Genomic DNA, 16,710 nt, shown 5'->3' on the forward strand with positions numbered 1-16,710 from the left:
TGCAAAGTCACTCGAGTTCATTAACAATCTCTCCATGCTATATTTTATCTTTCATTGAAATGAACAAGGGAAAGAGTGACAGTAATGAATCCCTTTTAATCATTGTTTTACTTTAGTCTCACAGTAAGGGCTGCTTCACTGCTATTCATTGTGAGAGCCCCGGAGAGATGTTCGCTTTCAGTAACAAAGTGGGTGGGTTTGGTGGATGAAGAGCCCCGGATGTCACACTGGGAGTGTGTCAAATGAAAGGTTTCAGAGTGGTAGCGCTGTTAGTCTGTATCAGCAAAAACAATGAGGAATCCTTGTGGCACCTTAGAGACTAACACATTTTTTTGGGCATAAGCTTTCATGGGCTAGAGTCCACTTCATCAAATACATGAAGTGGGCTGTAGCCCATGAAAGCTTATGCCCAAAAAAATGTGTTAGTCTCTAAGGTGCCACAAGGACTCCTCATTGTTTTTGTCGAATGAAAGGCGAGCGAGTCTTGTAAGAGAACAATGCACACGCTTATCCCCCAAATGGGAAGATAACGGGGAGATGGCCTTCAATAGATAATCTGCCTCCCTTTAGCTCTACTGTTACAAGGCAGTGAAGACATGGGATCAAGCTGCCATCGTCATATAGTCTAACCCCATGCAGGGCAGGTATAAGCAGTACAGGGCTTAACATGTAGATGCTCCATCTACACTTGGTTTCCCAGTATTGCTAATCCCAGAGGGATAACTCTGCACAATGTCCCTTATATAGGCCAGCCTGACGTCTGGGCCTGATTCTTCCCTGGCAGAATACAAGTAGCTGTCATCAAGGTTTACAGAATTATTGATGTTGTATGGGAAGGGGGAGGGGTGGAGAGAAAACAGGCCCCAGGAAGGCAATAGGAGGGAAAGAGTGAGTATATGTTGTGACAGTTTTAGGCAGTGATCTGTTTATACAGAGGAGGTAGAACCTGTGATTTCAATTTAAGTAGTAATCCCTAGTTCAAGGCTAAGGGTCTCTTTGTTGTTCTCTTCCTCAAATACACTTTTGCTTCCTAGGGACTGAAATGCTTTGGTCTAACTAAAGTCTTTGGGTATCTGGGTGGAAATTAACAGCCTGTGACGTAGAAGAGGTAAGATTGGATGATCTAATGGTTCCTTTTGGCCTTTATAAAACTTACGAATTCTGACTGATTTCATGAACACTATTACTGTGTATAACTGTAATCCTTGGTGTGTCTTGAATCCATCATGTGCTGAGCCGGAGGGACCATGTCACATTTCACACACCCTGTCTGGAAGCAGCTACAGGACAATCAAAGACATTGAGAGAGGTAAGATGGGTGAGGTAATGTCTTTTACTGGACCAACTTCTGTTTCACAAGCTTTCAAGCTTTTCTCTTCCACCAGCAGAAGTTGGTCCAATAAAAAGCTATCACCTCTCCCATTGCATCTCTCTCGTAACTTGGGACCAAAATGGCTGCAACAACACTGCAAACAATCAAAGGAGGTGTTAAGGGGGAATATTGCCCTGGCAATACAGTAGCTATGCTAAAGAGATTGGAAACTGTTTCTTCTCCCCACAGTGTCTGCTGGAGGGCTGTGGAAATGCCCCAGAAGAACAAGAGGACACGTGTTTGAAGCTACTGTGCAAAAATCTCTGACCCAAGGAGAGCCTTTTGACCATGGGACCTGAACACACTAAGAAGAGCTTGTTGCAGGGGAAGAGAGAGACAAGGCCTGAAGCCTGAGCGGAAGAGGAGGGTCTTGGGACCCTCAAAGGACTGATCAAAACCTACAGGGTTCTCGGTGTTGTGAGGGCACTACGGGGAGGGGTTTGAATGCAGATGTTTGAATGTAGCTGGAAGGGTTTTATAAACGTACGCGTGCGTTTAAGAAGTTACTTTGCAAAGCCTCTGAGTTCCTTGTTGTAACAGTCACATGTCCACGGAACAGTGGTTCTCAACCTGTAGCCTGCTTGCGGCCCAGTCAGCACACAGCTGTGACCCACGTGACATCCTCAGAACCATACGGGCAGTATATATATTGTGTGGATGCAGCCCACATAACACACAGAGAACTGCATATGCGGCCCACAATGGTAACTAGCTTGAGAACCACTGCCCCAGAGAGTTAGACTGTAAACCAGAGCTGCGGGGAGTGCTGGGAAAAGGCAGGCTGGGGAAACTTGTAGTGTTAGTACAGATCGGGGGGCAGAGACCACCTGGACCGCAGGGTCTCACTTCTGAGGAGGAGCACTAGGCAGGGAACCTTTGTCCAAGGAGTGAGCCCGAGAGGCCAGAAGGAGAACCTACATGCTGCTCGGACTCAGTGGGCTTAGAAGAGCTCAGTATGTGAGCCTGATGAGTGTCCAGCAGGGGGAGCGTGATCAGATCTTTGTATATGACCATATGTCCTGGGTGGGGGGTCTTCTGGGGGAGAAGGAGCTGCTTGGAGCAGGAGGTTCATCAGGGGGATCTGCAGCTTGTTTCCTGGGGCTCTGTCTTCCAGCCAGGCTCACTGTGAAATCCTACATGGAGACAAAGCACTTGTGGCACTGCAGACTCTGTCTTTGCTGCTTAAAAGGGTGGATTTTTTCAGTGTGTGGTAAAAAGCGTGAGGATCCTAATACTGTGAGGTAGCTAGACAACACCAGTGGTGACACCTTCTCATGGGGGTTTTCTCTCCTAGTTTATCTTGCAGTAAAACTAGAGCCCCTTGCCTCCCCGATGTTTTTTTTACAGCAAGACAGCTAATACAGGTGGATTATCCCACAGTAAAAAAAAAACCACCTTTTTTGTCAGAGACAAGCCCAAAAGAGAGAAGAGAGCAGTTAAGAAGCATCCCATGTGCACAGAGAGGTTCTGATGTTGGAAGCATTTCACAGGTTTAGCCATAAGAGGCACCTCCAGTAAGCCAGGATTTGTAACAATAAATAGTTGTTTTTTATTTTGGTTTCTCAACTGCTACATGCTGGATGCAGTATATTTGCAATATATGAATTATTAGGCCCAGAATGTCACAGTTCCTGGTTGGAAATTTTTTTCCATGGAACCCCCTCTTCTCCACACTTCTACCAGCTGGAGAGGTATAGCTGGTGGTAGAACATTTGACTGCAGAGCAAGCTGTCTTTGGTTCACCTCCAGATATCTCTCCCCCTCCCTGCAAGCCTTTGTTAAGGGGATCCAGAAAGCACTAGTGAATTTGGGGCTGAAAAAACAAGGAGGGTTGTGCCTGAGCTTTTAATTAATCCTTGTGTGGTCATCAGAATGGATTAACTTGTGCACATTTTTTCCTTAATGTTATTATATTTCAGCCCTAGTGATTTTGTGAATCTCATGCATCCGACGAAGTGGGTATTCACCCACGAAAGCTCATGCTCCAATACGTCTGTTAGTCTATAAGATGCCACAAGACTCTTTGCTGCTTTTACAGATCCAGACTAACACGGCTACACCTCTGATACTGTGAATCTCAAAGCAATTGAGCCACAATGTGAAAGACATTTTCATCTAGTGGCAGTAAATTATTTTAATTTATTCTGGGAGTGTCTAAACCTAATTTCAGGATGGAACTACAAGTGATACTGAGAGTAACAGTTCAACTATCCTGCCGTTCGGGCCCTCCCTGTATACAATACCAGCAAAGTATCTTAATGGCTTGAAAGTTAATAATGGGAAATGTATGTTTCAAATAATTACTTCAGTAGCAAACAAATGTCTTGCTATTTCATGGCCACAAAATTAACCACTGACAATAACCATGTGGTTTGTAACAACTGAGAGAAATACAATGTAACACAGCCCAAATACTGTGCAATGTGAGTTTCTGTGATATAAATTGTTGGCTTCGCGTTCGTGGTATGCATCCACAACATTTGCCAAGACTGTGCTGAGAGGAACAGCTCAGCAGGGATTTTTCACATAAACTTCCTTGGTATTCAAAATTCTTTGCATTCACTAGGTATCTCAGAATTGGAAAATGATTAGATTTAAGTTTAAAAATCTGAAATCCCTAATCAAGCTGAGATGAGAAGTCATTAATAAGCAGTATTAATCATGGCAGTTGTTTCCATTATAAATATGTCAACGGGGTTCCCCCTTGTTAAAAAGACTCATGGGTATGACAGATACGTTTGTGCAATAGCAAGTTAAGTAGGGCCTTAATAGCTGTCCTTTTTCAATCTATGCAGACAGCTTACTCAGAAGGCTGATATATTGGCATTGAGAAATATAACTGCCTCTGTCCATGCAGCTCTGGAAAGGTGGAAAACACGCCCCATTATTTACTATTTTGTAATTTGTATTGCCACTTAAGCTCAAAATGGCTTTCCGTAGTTTGGACCTGGATGCCTTTTTCTACGACCTCTCAGAAAATAGAACATTTATTAGGAATTGACAAGTATCAGAGGGGTAGCTGTGTTAGTTTGGATCTGTAAAAGCAGCAAAGAGTCCTGTGGCACCTTATAGATTAACAGACGTATTGGAGCATGAGCTTTCGAGTGTGAATACCCACTTTGTCAGATGAAGTGGGTATTCACTCACAAAAGCTCATGCTCCAGTACGTTTGTTAGTCTATAAGATGCCACAGAACTCTTTGCCGCTTTTAGAAATTGGCAGTATATCTACTTGCCCTTTGCCATGAAGATGAACACCTTAATGATATCTTTTAAATGTAGCCTTGAAAAAAATTATTCACTCTATGAGGATGAGTAAAATTTTACAAGGCTGATGAAAATAATGTATTACTAGTAGAAAGCCCAAGAAATGAAGAAACATGGAATAAAAGATCTTGCTTTCAGGGGATATCTGAGTTGACACAGTAGAGAGATACAGCCTGTTTCAGATGACAGGTGCTGTAGAGAAGAAGGCTCTTGCTCTAACAGCAGGGAGGTTATGTACAGAGACAAGAAGGGCCAGTGCTTCCCAAAGTGTGAGGTGTGCCCCCCAGGTTGTCACAAAGGATTAGGTGGGGAGTGTGTGCAGAGCAGTGTTTCCTGTCTTTGAGGGGTAAAGGAGGGGCCCACCTGGCTTTGTTAAGCTGCTTTTAAAGGTTTGGGGTTTGTTGGGCTAGGTGATAAGACACAGGACGGTATTTGAAGTGGGCCAAATCAAGCCCACTGGGGGGTTAAAAATGGGGAAAGTCAAATTTTGAGCAGAATCATGAAATGAACAAGCTGCATGTGACTGGGCTTGATGCAAGTGTGCATCACTGGCATTAAAGCCTGTCTCAGAATAGCAACCATCATCATTCAAGAAATAGGGGTTGGCTTTGAAAATATGTTTAGAAAAGCGAGAATATTATTCTAATGTATGTCACTGAATATCTGTATAGTTATCTCACTGACAAAAGGGCCGTATATTTTCTTTTATAGGTATTTGTAATATATTCATCTAAATTGTTTAAAGTATATATTCAGCACCATTCGCTCTAATAACTTTAATTTAAAGAAACCATAACACATAATCACACACAGAGGGCAGATGTATTTAAATCCAGCAGCTCTTGTTCTGTCACCACACTATACTTCCACAGCTTCTTGGAGCTGGAGATTAGTATTTTTGTCCAACAGGCTGTTTCAGATACACACGGCTCTCCAAATGATTGTAAATAAATGAAAAGGGATTTGAAAGAGTGATTGTATGTGTGAACATGACCATTTGGAAACTGAATCAGGTGCATAGACAGCTCGTTTGCTACAGTCGGAAATTCAAGTTGCAGAGTATCAGTTTGACTCTTCTGCCTGTCATTGTATATACGGCAAAGGAAAAACTTCCATTAACTTCAATGGGCTTTTGATACAGTTCTAAATTATGACTACATAGATTTCTCTTTGCTTAGGTCCATGTGGGTGGCAAAACATTTTACTCTAGCAGCTCATACTCTTCTGTGATTCAGATGTGCGTACCACCTTTGCTTGTTGTTTTCAGACTCAAGTTCACTTCCCCCTTGGAAAAAAAATCAGTGTAAATTCAGACCATGATGTCGCTTTAACATCAGTCATTTCACAATCATAGCTGGTAAAATAAAACAGACTTTGGACGTGAGCCATAGTTCAAGGGTAGCATATATAACTATAGATCAAGTAGTCCATGATACAAATGTAGATGCCCTCCATGTGCTCCTAGGGTACATAATTTGCTTTTGCTGTATTGCAAGTACTGTAGAATTCTGTCTCTTTCTCTTATAGTAATTGCTCAAAGTTGAAACTACATATCTAATGATTAATGAAATCAACCACTCTTGCACAGCTAAACTCCAATATTTGTACAGCTGTCCTATTTATGAGAAATTAACAAACCCTGATTTAATCATAATGAAGTTAGCAATTACAAAATCTTATATAAGTTTGTTGTGATTTTATTTATTTTAGTTAAAGCAAAAATTGCAAGAAGGCAGGACTTGTAAGAAACTTGGTTACTTGCTAACTAATCTTTTATTAATGGGCTATTTTAATGATCAGTCATTCAGTATTTCATTACACTAATTTCAGCACTTTTTTTTTGCTTTGTTGATATTTAGCAGGGCTTGTCAGAATTCACAGAGGATTTAGGTAGTACATGCATCAGGCTTTGAAAAGGAGATGATTAAATTATTCATCAAATATTGGAACACTGGAGTATTTCTCTTCTGCTAAAGTCCATTTAATAATAGTGTTATTATTACAAAACACTTATATGATGTCATCCGAGTACATGGCACTTTACAAATATATACAAAATCTTTACATTTTCTATCCCCCTGAAGATCTCATTGCATAAGCAGTCAATTAAATACTTATTTCCCAGAAAGCAGTATTGAATTACTACTAGAGACACTGCCTAACCTTTTAGTACACAGTTTCAAATATTTAAGCCTGATCTCAGCCCAAACTCCACAAAACAAATTAAGCTTCATAACTGACAATCTCACTAAGGAGAAAAGAGTGCATATCCATCACCTCATTTTGTAATTTGATTAATTTCCTCCTGTGTTGCTAGAGTCTTTAGCTGTTAGTGTGTATATTGATACCACTGTAATTGGGGATTTTATAAAGATGTTGATAGGCTTGGTTAGATAGTACAGGTTAGGGAACATGGGATGTTGGTAGGCTGGTACCACTTCACCAGCACAGAATTAATGATACTTATTTATTTAATGCTAAATCCAGGGTTAGACACATTTGCACAAGACTGAATTTTTTCGGTGACTCTGCCTCCTTCTCCAATCCTTATGGGAGAACAAAAGACAAACGTTGCCAACTTTTTCTGAGATTAACTCCATGAGACCTGGATGCAACAAGTATCATGCTGCCGCTGCTGTGTCAGCGGGTGCACAAAACTTGTGAATGTACATTTATGCAATGGAGGATTGATGACATATGATCATGGATATGGAAAACTGACATACAAGAGGCAATGTATGTCAGGCAAGGCTAATATTGTAACAAACTCATAGCTGACTAGGCCGTCAGAGTTGTCACTCTTGCTGCATACCCTGTAGGGTGACCTGATGTCCTGATTTTATAGGGACAGTCCTGATTATGGGGGCTTATTCTTACATAGGCTCCTATTACCCGCTACCCTGTCCTGATTTTTCACACTGGCTATCTGGTCACCCTACATACCATGGGCACTCCAAGCTTCACAGCAATAACAAGGATAGAACTTGAATACTCCTGCTTCAAAACCATAGCCTGCTAGTGAGCCAAGGGAGCATCTCCATCAGCTGTTAGCAGCATTACAGGTCCTATGATGCATGAGCAGTTTGGATTCCATCCAGTAGTGGGTGATGATATGTGTGTGTATATATGTGTGTGTGCACCTGCCAGTTCATTACACAGCTGTTTCTCATGGACAGGCACACAAAATTCATTATAATACGGTATTTCATGCTGAGGAATCTCCACTTATCTTTGTGTGAAGTTTTTCTGTGTCCATTCAATGCTGCTATTATATAGGAGACTATAATACAAAACCAACAACCTTGCTGAAAGTGGACTGTATTTTAAACTGACTGGGGTTTTGATAAATGTTGGCTAGTGGGGGCTTTGGTTGGCAGTCACAAACCCAGGGTTTCTGGGTCTCATATGATCCTAATTCCCAAAATGTAATGTGGTTCAGAGAAATGGTTCTGTTTTTGGTGAGTCCTAGCTGGTTCATTTTAGTCATGAATGAAATGCTAATTTTTGCATCTATATTTCACACTTCCAAACAGCTCAGTTCTGGAATTCAAAGGGGTTTACTGCAAAGAACATGTCAATTCGAAGCAGAAACCTCCAGAGCTGTGGCTAAGCAAGCTTACAGAAAGAAATTATTATTGGATAATTTAGCCAGTTGTCTTGAGAATGCAAGATATGGTCCTCCTGACTGATACACAAAGTATATAAATATAAATCACATTACTCTGTGCTTGTAAAGGGCTGTGGAAATGTGTGGCACTAGACAGCTTATTTTTTATAATAATAAAAACTGCTCTCCCTCAGCGCGCACACTCAGAATTTTAACTACTTTCCTTTAAGATACTAGGCAAATACTCTGTCATTGAGCCATACAATCTCTACTGGGCAAAAAGGAAAGCTGGAAAGGCCTCTCTGCAGCAATAACTGACTCACTGACGTTAAATAATTTTTGCAGTAGAAACTGCAGGTTTAGTTTTTTTTCTTTTCCCAATACGTGCAAAAATTATGTTTTACTTTCAGTAGGGTTAAAAATAAGAATTCACAAAAATGTTTCGAGGGGGCACCCGGATTTGAACCAGGGACCTCTTGATCTGCAGTCAAATGCTCTACCACTGAGCTATACCCCCGGTGTTGAGCTCACTTTGTCTAAAAGGCTTTTTGAGAATGACTAGATTGGCGTCAACAATCGGCATTAGAAGAAGGGGGGATGTGTGTGTACTGAGTGTGTTAGTCGTGCACTGTCAGAAGAAAGTTGTATGTGAAAATTAAGCGCGTGAGTCTTTCACCATGAGAAGGGAGGTGTTTGTGTGAGAAGTTGTGTTCAGTGTGGGGTGTGTTTGGATGGGGAATGAGGTGTGAGTGTGACTATGTGGAGATCTGTGTGTTTCTATGCAGAGGTGGGGGTATGAGTGTGACTATGGGGGGCTCGTGTGAATAGAAGTGTGGTGGGGTGAGTGTGTCCAATGCGTATGAGTACGACTGTGTGATGTATCTGTGTGTGTGGAGATGTGTGGTGTGTATGAGTGTGTCTCTGTGGGGATGTGTCTGTGTGGAGAAGTGTGGTGGGGGTGTGTATATGAGTATGGCAGTGGTGTGCATGTGAGTGTGACAGTGTGGAGATGTATGGTGTGTGGATGAGTGTGACAGTGTGGAGATGTATGGTGTGTGCATGAGTGTGTCTGTGTGGAGATGTGTGGTGCGGGTGTGTATGAGTGTGTCTGTGTGGAGATGTGTGGTGGTGATGTGTATTTGAGTGTGCCAGCATGGAGGTGTGTGGGTGAGTGTGCCCGGTGTCTATGCGGGGGCTGAGTGGACTCGGAGGTGTGTGAGTGTGGCAGTATGTGTGTGTATGAGCGTGGGTGGGTCGGTGGGGGGTGTATATGAGTGTGGAGGTGTGTGGTGAGTGTGCCCAGAGTCTATGCGGGGGCTGAGTGGACTCGGCCAAGGTGTGTGTGTGTGTGTGTAGCGGTGTGTGTGGGTGTATATGAGTGTGGAGGTGTGTGGATGAGTGTGCCCGGTGTCTACGCGGGGGCTGAGTGGACTCGGCCAGGGTGTGTGTGTGTGTGTGTAGCGGTGTGTGTGGGTGTATATGAGTGTGGAGGTGTGTGGGTGAGTGTGCCCGGTGTCTACGCGGGGGCTGAGTGGACGCGGCCAGGGGTGTGTGTGTGTGTATGAGTGTATATGAGTGTGGAGGAGTGTGGGTGAATGTGCCCGGTGTCTACGCGGGGACTGAGTGGACGCGGCCAGGGTGTGTGTGTGTGTGTGTGTGTGTGTGTGAGTGTGGAGGTGTGTGGGTGAGTGTGCCCGGTGTTTACGCGGGGGCTGAGTGGACTCGGCCAGTGTGTGTGTGTGTGTGAGTGTGTGTGTGTAGGGGACGCAAGAGTCGCGTGTGCCCGTAGCGCGCCCCCGCGGCCGCCCCGTCCCCTCCGCGCGCTCCCGGCCCGGCCCCTCCCCCGAGCGCGCCCCCGCGGCCCCTCCCCGTGTTTATTAGGGGCGCCGCGGCGGAGGCGGAGGCCAGAGCCCGCTGCAGCCGCCCGGGGAGCGAGGGACGGAGCCCGGCCATGAACCCCAACTGCGCCCGCTGCGGCAAGATCGTCTACCCCACCGAGAAGGTGAACTGCCTGGACAAGGTGAGGAGCCGCGGCTGGCCCGGGGGGGCCCCTGCCCTGGGGGGCTCGGTCTGTGGGGTGTCGGGGGGTGACTTGGAGGGGGCGCTGGGCTTTTTGGGGTGGGGTGAATGTAGGCGAAGGGGGATTTGGGGGCTCTGGGGATTTGGGGGAGGAGGGGGGATTTGGGGGTGCAGAAGATGTGATACTTCAGTAATGTGTCTCTCCGTTGCAGGCCCCCTATCTTCTCTTCTCTTCCCTCCCCACCCCCGGCTGCTAATTTAACACGCCCCGGCTCGGGGATACAACCTTCCCCTTTCGCTTTAGGGCATGGGAGATCGTGTTCAACTTTTGCCGAGTCTGTGGGTGTCGCTTAAAAAAAAAAAAAAAGTCTGACTCCAGCCCAGATCTCTGCCCTTCTTGGAAGAACAGGTTCATAGCTGGATACAAAAACATCTTCCCAGCTTCTCCTTAAAAATCTCCAGAATGGCTGAATCTGGCACAGGGATTTACTGAATCTGACTTCTTTCCAGGCAAACTCTTGCAAGAATGCTTGAAGGTCAGAAGAGTTAGTCTGGAAATGACACACTGAATTAGACCAACTTTGTTCATTAGACTCTCTTAAGACCCTGCTTAAAAAAGCAAAGGCCAGCAGAATGTAATGTCCAGATACTGCTTTTCATAATTTAAGAAAGTCATTTCTGAACATCAAGGCAAGTAGCAAAGGAAACAGTAGCCTCTGTTCTGTTTTTTTTTTTTCTCCTTCCTGTGTTAGGAGTGCAGCTGGGTGTCTAAACAGATAAAATGGAAAGAAACAGTTAATGCTTCCCCTTGAAGTTGAGAGCCCCTCATCTGTTTTAAGTTAGATGGGGTTTTCACTTTTCGGTTCCAATTCATGTTTCTGTTCTGCTCCAGATTGAAACATATTCTATATAGAGTCTTGCATGGCTCTCATCACCAACAGTATCTGAATACCTTGTCTTTTAATGTCAGTTTCATAGGCTTTTTTTAAAAAGGGCAAATTCCTCTTTATTTAAAAAAAAAAAATAAAAATCACAACTGATACTAGTGGTGACTGGATTCGATGTGTCTTATACCAGGGCTGGGAAGCTCAGTAAAGCTCTAATACTGTTGATTCTCCATTGAAAACTCAAATGCTCATCTAGTTATTGGAATCTGTTTGTTGCTTGCCCAGAAAAGTCTTCTGTCAGTTCTAATGGGTCCCTTTTTTGTGGATAAACTATCCTGTGCTGCTGTGCATTTCTCTACCCTCTTTTCCACTTCCTCCCCACGCCTGTAAGGTCCTGGGATGACCAGTTTAGGGGCTAAAGGAGCAGCCTGGAGAATGCAGATGTTTTAGCTACAGCATTCCTGAGTCACAAAGGACCCTGTTGCTCACATTTTTAACACATGATGTTGCTTTCTTCCTATTTCATGAATCATTCTCTTAAAGCTGAACTAAACTCCTGTGGCCCAAACCCCATTGTATTGGGTCTTAATTGTGTAGTGGCTGTATTTTCTAGAGTCCTTATTAGATTTAAATAGCCAATGCAAGTTTAGCAATGGTGCCTGTTTGTTTGAGTTGTAGCTAGAAGGATTTTTCATTCCTGCTTCTACTGTGCATCCTGGATCCGTGGGTGCTGTTTTGGCTCAATCGACAACTTCCTCTGAGCTGGCAATTGCAAATTCCCACGCCAGCACAACTAATGCTGACCTTGATGTAGGGTGTTTTAGCAGTATCTATCGTGATCCTTTAATGCTGCCCCTCAATGGCTGGCCCGATGTAAGCTGTAATCTGCTACAAACATCAACCACTCACCTTTTTTGGAAATCCTGTGTCTGAGCGTCCACTTAGCTGAACTCTAGTCACAGCAGGTCTGAATGACTGTGGCAGGAATTCTGTTGTGCACAGCCAGGTGCTTGCTTTAGTGCTGCTGGAACTGAACCAAAGATGAAGGCTGAGGGGCTTCTGGGGAGCAGAGGCATGTGGGAAAGTTCCATTAGGTTTCACCAAGAGCTATGCCAGTGCACCTCGATTCTTTTCTTTTGTGAGATCAGGATGCAGAACTGAGTGACTGGGCAACAAATTGGCAGATAAAATTTAATGTTGATAAATGCAAAGTAATGCACATTGGAAAACATAATCCTAACAATACATGTACAATGATGGGGTCTAAATTAGCTGTCACTACTCAAGAAAGATCTTGGCGTAATTGTGGATAGTTCTCTGAAATCATCTACTCAATGTGCAGCAGCAGTTAAAAAAGCGAACAATGTTGGGAATCATTGAGAAAGGGATAGATAATAAGACAGGAAAAAATCATATTGCCTTTATATAAATCCATGGTACACCCATACCTTGAATACTGCATGCTGATGTGGTCGCCCCATCTCAAAAAAAGATCTGTTGGAATTGGATAAGGTTCAGAAAAGGGCAACAAAAATTATTAGGGGTATGGAACGGCTTCTGTATGAGGAGAGATTAATAAGACTGGGACTTTTCAGCTTGGAGGAGAGGTGACTAAGAGGGGGGATATGATAGAGGTCTCTAAAATCATGAGTGGTATAGAGAAAGTAAACAAGGAAGTATTGTTTACTCTTTCTCATAATACAAGAATAAGGGGCCACCAAATGAAATTAATAGGTAGCAGGTTTAAAACACTTCCCCCCCCCACACACACAACACATTGTCAGGCAGTGGAACTCTTTGCCAGAGGATGTTGTGAAGGCCAAGACTATAACAGGATTCAAAAGGGAGCTAGCTATATTCATGGAGGATAGGTCCATCAATGGCTACTAGCCAGGATGAGCAGGAATGGTGTCCTTAGCCTCTGTTTGTCAGAAGCTGGGCTTGGATGACGGGGATGGATCATTTGACGATAACCTGCCTGCCCATTCCCTTTGGGGCATCTGCCTTTGGCCACTGTCAGAGGACAGGATACTGGGCTTGATGGACCTTTGGTCTGACCCAGTGTGGCAGCTGTTATGCTCAAAATGCAGGTGCTTTAGTAGAATGGACTCTGCATCTCAGCTGTACTAAGCACTCCAATTCTGAGCTATACCTGGCAGCTCCAAGGAAATGAGGAAAAAGCAATTTGTGTCTCTAAATCTGCATTCCAAAAATTGATGGAGAAGTGAGAATCTAAGCACTAAGGGCTCAGCAGGTGGAGGGGGGGAGGGACTCTGTTTGGATCAGGGCTTTACTAATATTGACAAGGTGACAATCTGAGGCTTCACGGAGTACATATTGTGTGTGGCAGTTGTGGCATATTTTCTGTGCCCCCTTCTTCATGGACTCCTATCAGCTCTCCAGATAAAATGTCATGTGAGGAGGCTGTGACATCCGTTGTGGAAATGATCTACGTCCTGTGTATCTCATAACTGGAGCAAGTGATGCCTGGTATAGCGGTTGTGGCTATAATTGCTAAGTTAATAAACCCACTAAAAAGCTGGTGTGAGGTGACTTCATGGTTCTGCTTTTTTAGCTTTCATTCTAATGGATTAAAAAGGCAGACCAAGTACCTGTCTGCGCTCTGAGTTCAGAATATTTCAAACAGGCTGAAGTAGGGTGTGTTTTTGAAATAGTTCCGTGGAGGTATATTAACGCATTACTTGAGGCTTTAGTTGCATAAGGGCCAGTGATACCTGTGGCGCTAGGCTCCCATCAGCACAGTTGAGAATATATTTTTGCCCCTAATTGTAATTGACTTGAGAAGTAGATGCTTCAGATGAACAAGCACAACTTACTAACAGTTTGAGAACTAGCAAATTGCAGTAACACTCTTCTTTAGGATGCAGGCACAGCCTGCTTGGGACCTGTCCTGGCAGGCTAGACTTCTTACCAAACATCAGGGTGGCTGTGGAGTGAGTTGTACAATGCAGCAGTAGCTAGAATCTGCTCCTACGGGGTGAGGAGCAGGGGAGTTAGAGGATTGCGCAGGAATGTAGCTGCTTTGTGGGAATCCGCTGGCCTGTTTGGTGGGTAGATAATGTATGCCTGGCATAGGTGACCAGTGTGGCTTTGCTCTCCTTGCCCTCTTCCCAAGCTAGTGTAAAATCTTTGGATTGTTATAGTCTCTCCTCCTGCAGTGGATTATTGCAGCAGTGCCCGGGTAAACAATACTGTGTTGCAATCTGTTTGTGAGGAGGAGCATCTAGTGCACTCTTGCCCAAGCCCAGCTCCTCTGCATAATCTTGGATACAGCTGATGTCTGCTGTGGAATGCTGGCTGGGTGACCTCACCAAACCATGCTAGCTAGGAAGGCGTTCTCAATGCCCTCTGGCTGCCGAAGGCTGGGCATTCCTCTGAGAGGAGGCTCCGTTTAAGTGATGTTATCCGCCAGCTTGGCTCGGAAGACTTGTGGCACAATCTCTTCAGGTATTTATGATTTTCTCCCTTAGCCTAGTACCAGAGCACCTTACAAGTTTGAGGATAAGCCTAGCCACACCCCAGTCAAGTAGGTCTGTTTCCTCCACCCCCAGGGTACAGGTGGGGAGCAGAGGCACAGACCAAGGGCTAGAGCCTTAAAGGTATGCAGAGGGGGATACCTTTAACTCTGCTCTTCAGTCACTTCTTCAAGGTCACACGGGAAGCCTGGTGGCAGGGAATTAAACCCAATTGTCCGAGTGTTGCACCCTGACCACTGGACTATCAGTGCCTTTCCTTTACCTCCACGAGGCCGAAGTTCTGGGAGGGTTTAAGGTTGGGGGCGGAGGGAACCATGGTGAATGTGTGGAAAGAACAAGGCTAGCTGAAGTGGGACTATACCATTGCCAGGGGCATGGAGCTAAAGTTGCCTGAAAAAAATCTGACTTGTGGAAGGGGACTTCCTTTAGAGACTACATAGTAAACAGACACCTGCCTATTGTGGAAGAATTATCATGTGGGGACACACAAGGAAAGGACAAATATGTTGCCCTGAGCAACTGAAATAAGACAGCCGCCCTCTGCTCCTGCTGAGTCATACGCTCTCTTTTGCTGGGCTGTGGCTATGTTTATACACCAGGGTGTGGTGTCCAGGGGCAGGTAGTGCAGCCTCTGTCTTGGCCCTTGTCTACACATTTTATCTCCAAAATGTTTCACCAGTTGTGCTGAACCGGTGGGGGTGGGAAGGGGTGCAGGGAGAGTTCTGAAGCTTACTCCTGGCACCCCAACAGAGCAGCAAATTCAGTAGCTGGCCATCCAGAGCTTGGACTTTTATCCAGGGATGAGAGATTAGCTGTACAGTTAGCAATGACCCCCTAGCATGACTGGGGCTGTAGAAATGCAGCCTCAAGAGGGACTTTCCTGGCTTGTTTCAGCTTGGAAAAGAGGAGACGAAGGGGGCGTGTGATAGAGGTCTATAAAATCATGAGTGATGTGGAGAAAGTAAATAAGGAAAAGTTTATTTACTTGTTCCCATAATATAAGAATTAGGGGGCCACCAAATGAAATTAATGGGCAACAGGTTTAAAACAAATAAAAGGAAGTTCTTCACACAGTGCATGGTCAACCCATGGAACTCCTTGCCTGAGGAGGTTGTGAGGGCTGGGACTATAACAGGGTTTAAAAGAGAACTGGATAAATTCATGGAGGTTAAGTCCATTAATGGCTATTAGCCAGGATGGGTAAGGAATGATGTCCCTAGCCTCTGTTTGTCAGCGGGTGGTGATGGATGGCAGGAGAGAGATCACTTGATCATTACCTGTTAGGCTCACTCCCTCTGGGGCACCTGGCATTGGCCACTGTCAGCAGACAGGATACTGGGCTAGGTGGACCTTTGATCTGACCCAATATGACCATTCTTATGTTTATCTCTCCTCTTAAAGTGTTTTCCCCTAGGTTTGCAAGTCTCTAGCCTTAAGCCCTCATGATGACTTGAATTTCTCTGGGTGTGGGGAAGGAGGGTGATCTGATGCCGGATGAAACTCATGCTGGCATTGGTGAGCTCTGCTCTGGTGGGGAAGCTTTGTTCCCAAGCCCTACCTGAGAAGCCTTTGTGCACTGCATGAGCAGAGAGTCTGGGCCTGGAGGGTTTAATCTGCAGCATCCCTTCATGGTTGGGTAACTTGTACACTTAGTAGCTTTAGATGTTTCTGAGAGTCTGGCTGGGAGATGAGTCTAGGTCAGGGGTGACCAGACTGAGAAGGATCCAGAATTTACCAATGTACATTGACAGAGAGCCATAGTAATATGTCAGCAGCCTTGCCATCAGCTCCCCCCACTCCCACCCAGTGCCTCCTGACCACCACAATCACCTGTTTCATGGCATGCAAGAGGCTCTGGGCGGAGAGGGCAAGAGGCTTGGGAAGGGATGGAGTGGTGTCAGGACCTGGGGCAGAGCTGGGGGTTGAGCAGTGAGCAAATGTACCAGGGGTGCTCTTGTAGCTCCAACCCCAGAGCACCCCTATGCAAGGAGCTGCATATTAACTTCTGAAGAGCCGCATGTGGATCCAGAGACACCGGCTGGCCACCCATGGTCCAGATGTT

At 44.9% G+C, this 16,710-nt stretch overlaps 1 protein-coding gene and 1 non-coding gene across 3 annotated transcripts in view; one reads left to right on the top strand and one right to left on the bottom strand.

Moving 5' to 3' along the window:
* Nucleotides 1-8,690: 8,690 nt before the first annotated feature.
* Nucleotides 8,691-8,762, bottom strand: TRNAC-GCA (transfer RNA cysteine (anticodon GCA)). Its single transcript has one exon. It is a non-coding gene; the product is annotated as a tRNA-Cys (tRNA).
* Nucleotides 8,763-10,125: 1,363 nt separating this feature from the next.
* Nucleotides 10,126-16,710, top strand: part of LASP1 (LIM and SH3 protein 1) — a 54,420-nt gene continuing 47,835 nt past the window's right edge. Inside the window, exon 1 of one of the 2 annotated variants that reach the window (XM_050935345.1) lies at nucleotides 10,126-10,265. In XM_050935345.1, coding sequence (XP_050791302.1) covers nucleotides 10,197-10,265 — 69 coding nt within the window. In that variant the 5' untranslated portion in view covers nucleotides 10,126-10,196. Of the gene's footprint in view, nucleotides 10,266-14,455; nucleotides 14,620-16,710 lie in introns of those variants that run through there. The other variant, XM_050935346.1, reaches the window with a different exon arrangement.

The sequence above is a fragment of the Gopherus flavomarginatus genome, chromosome 25 (assembly GCF_025201925.1).
Source record: "Gopherus flavomarginatus isolate rGopFla2 chromosome 25, rGopFla2.mat.asm, whole genome shotgun sequence".
Lineage (NCBI taxonomy): Eukaryota > Metazoa > Chordata > Testudines > Testudinidae > Gopherus > Gopherus flavomarginatus.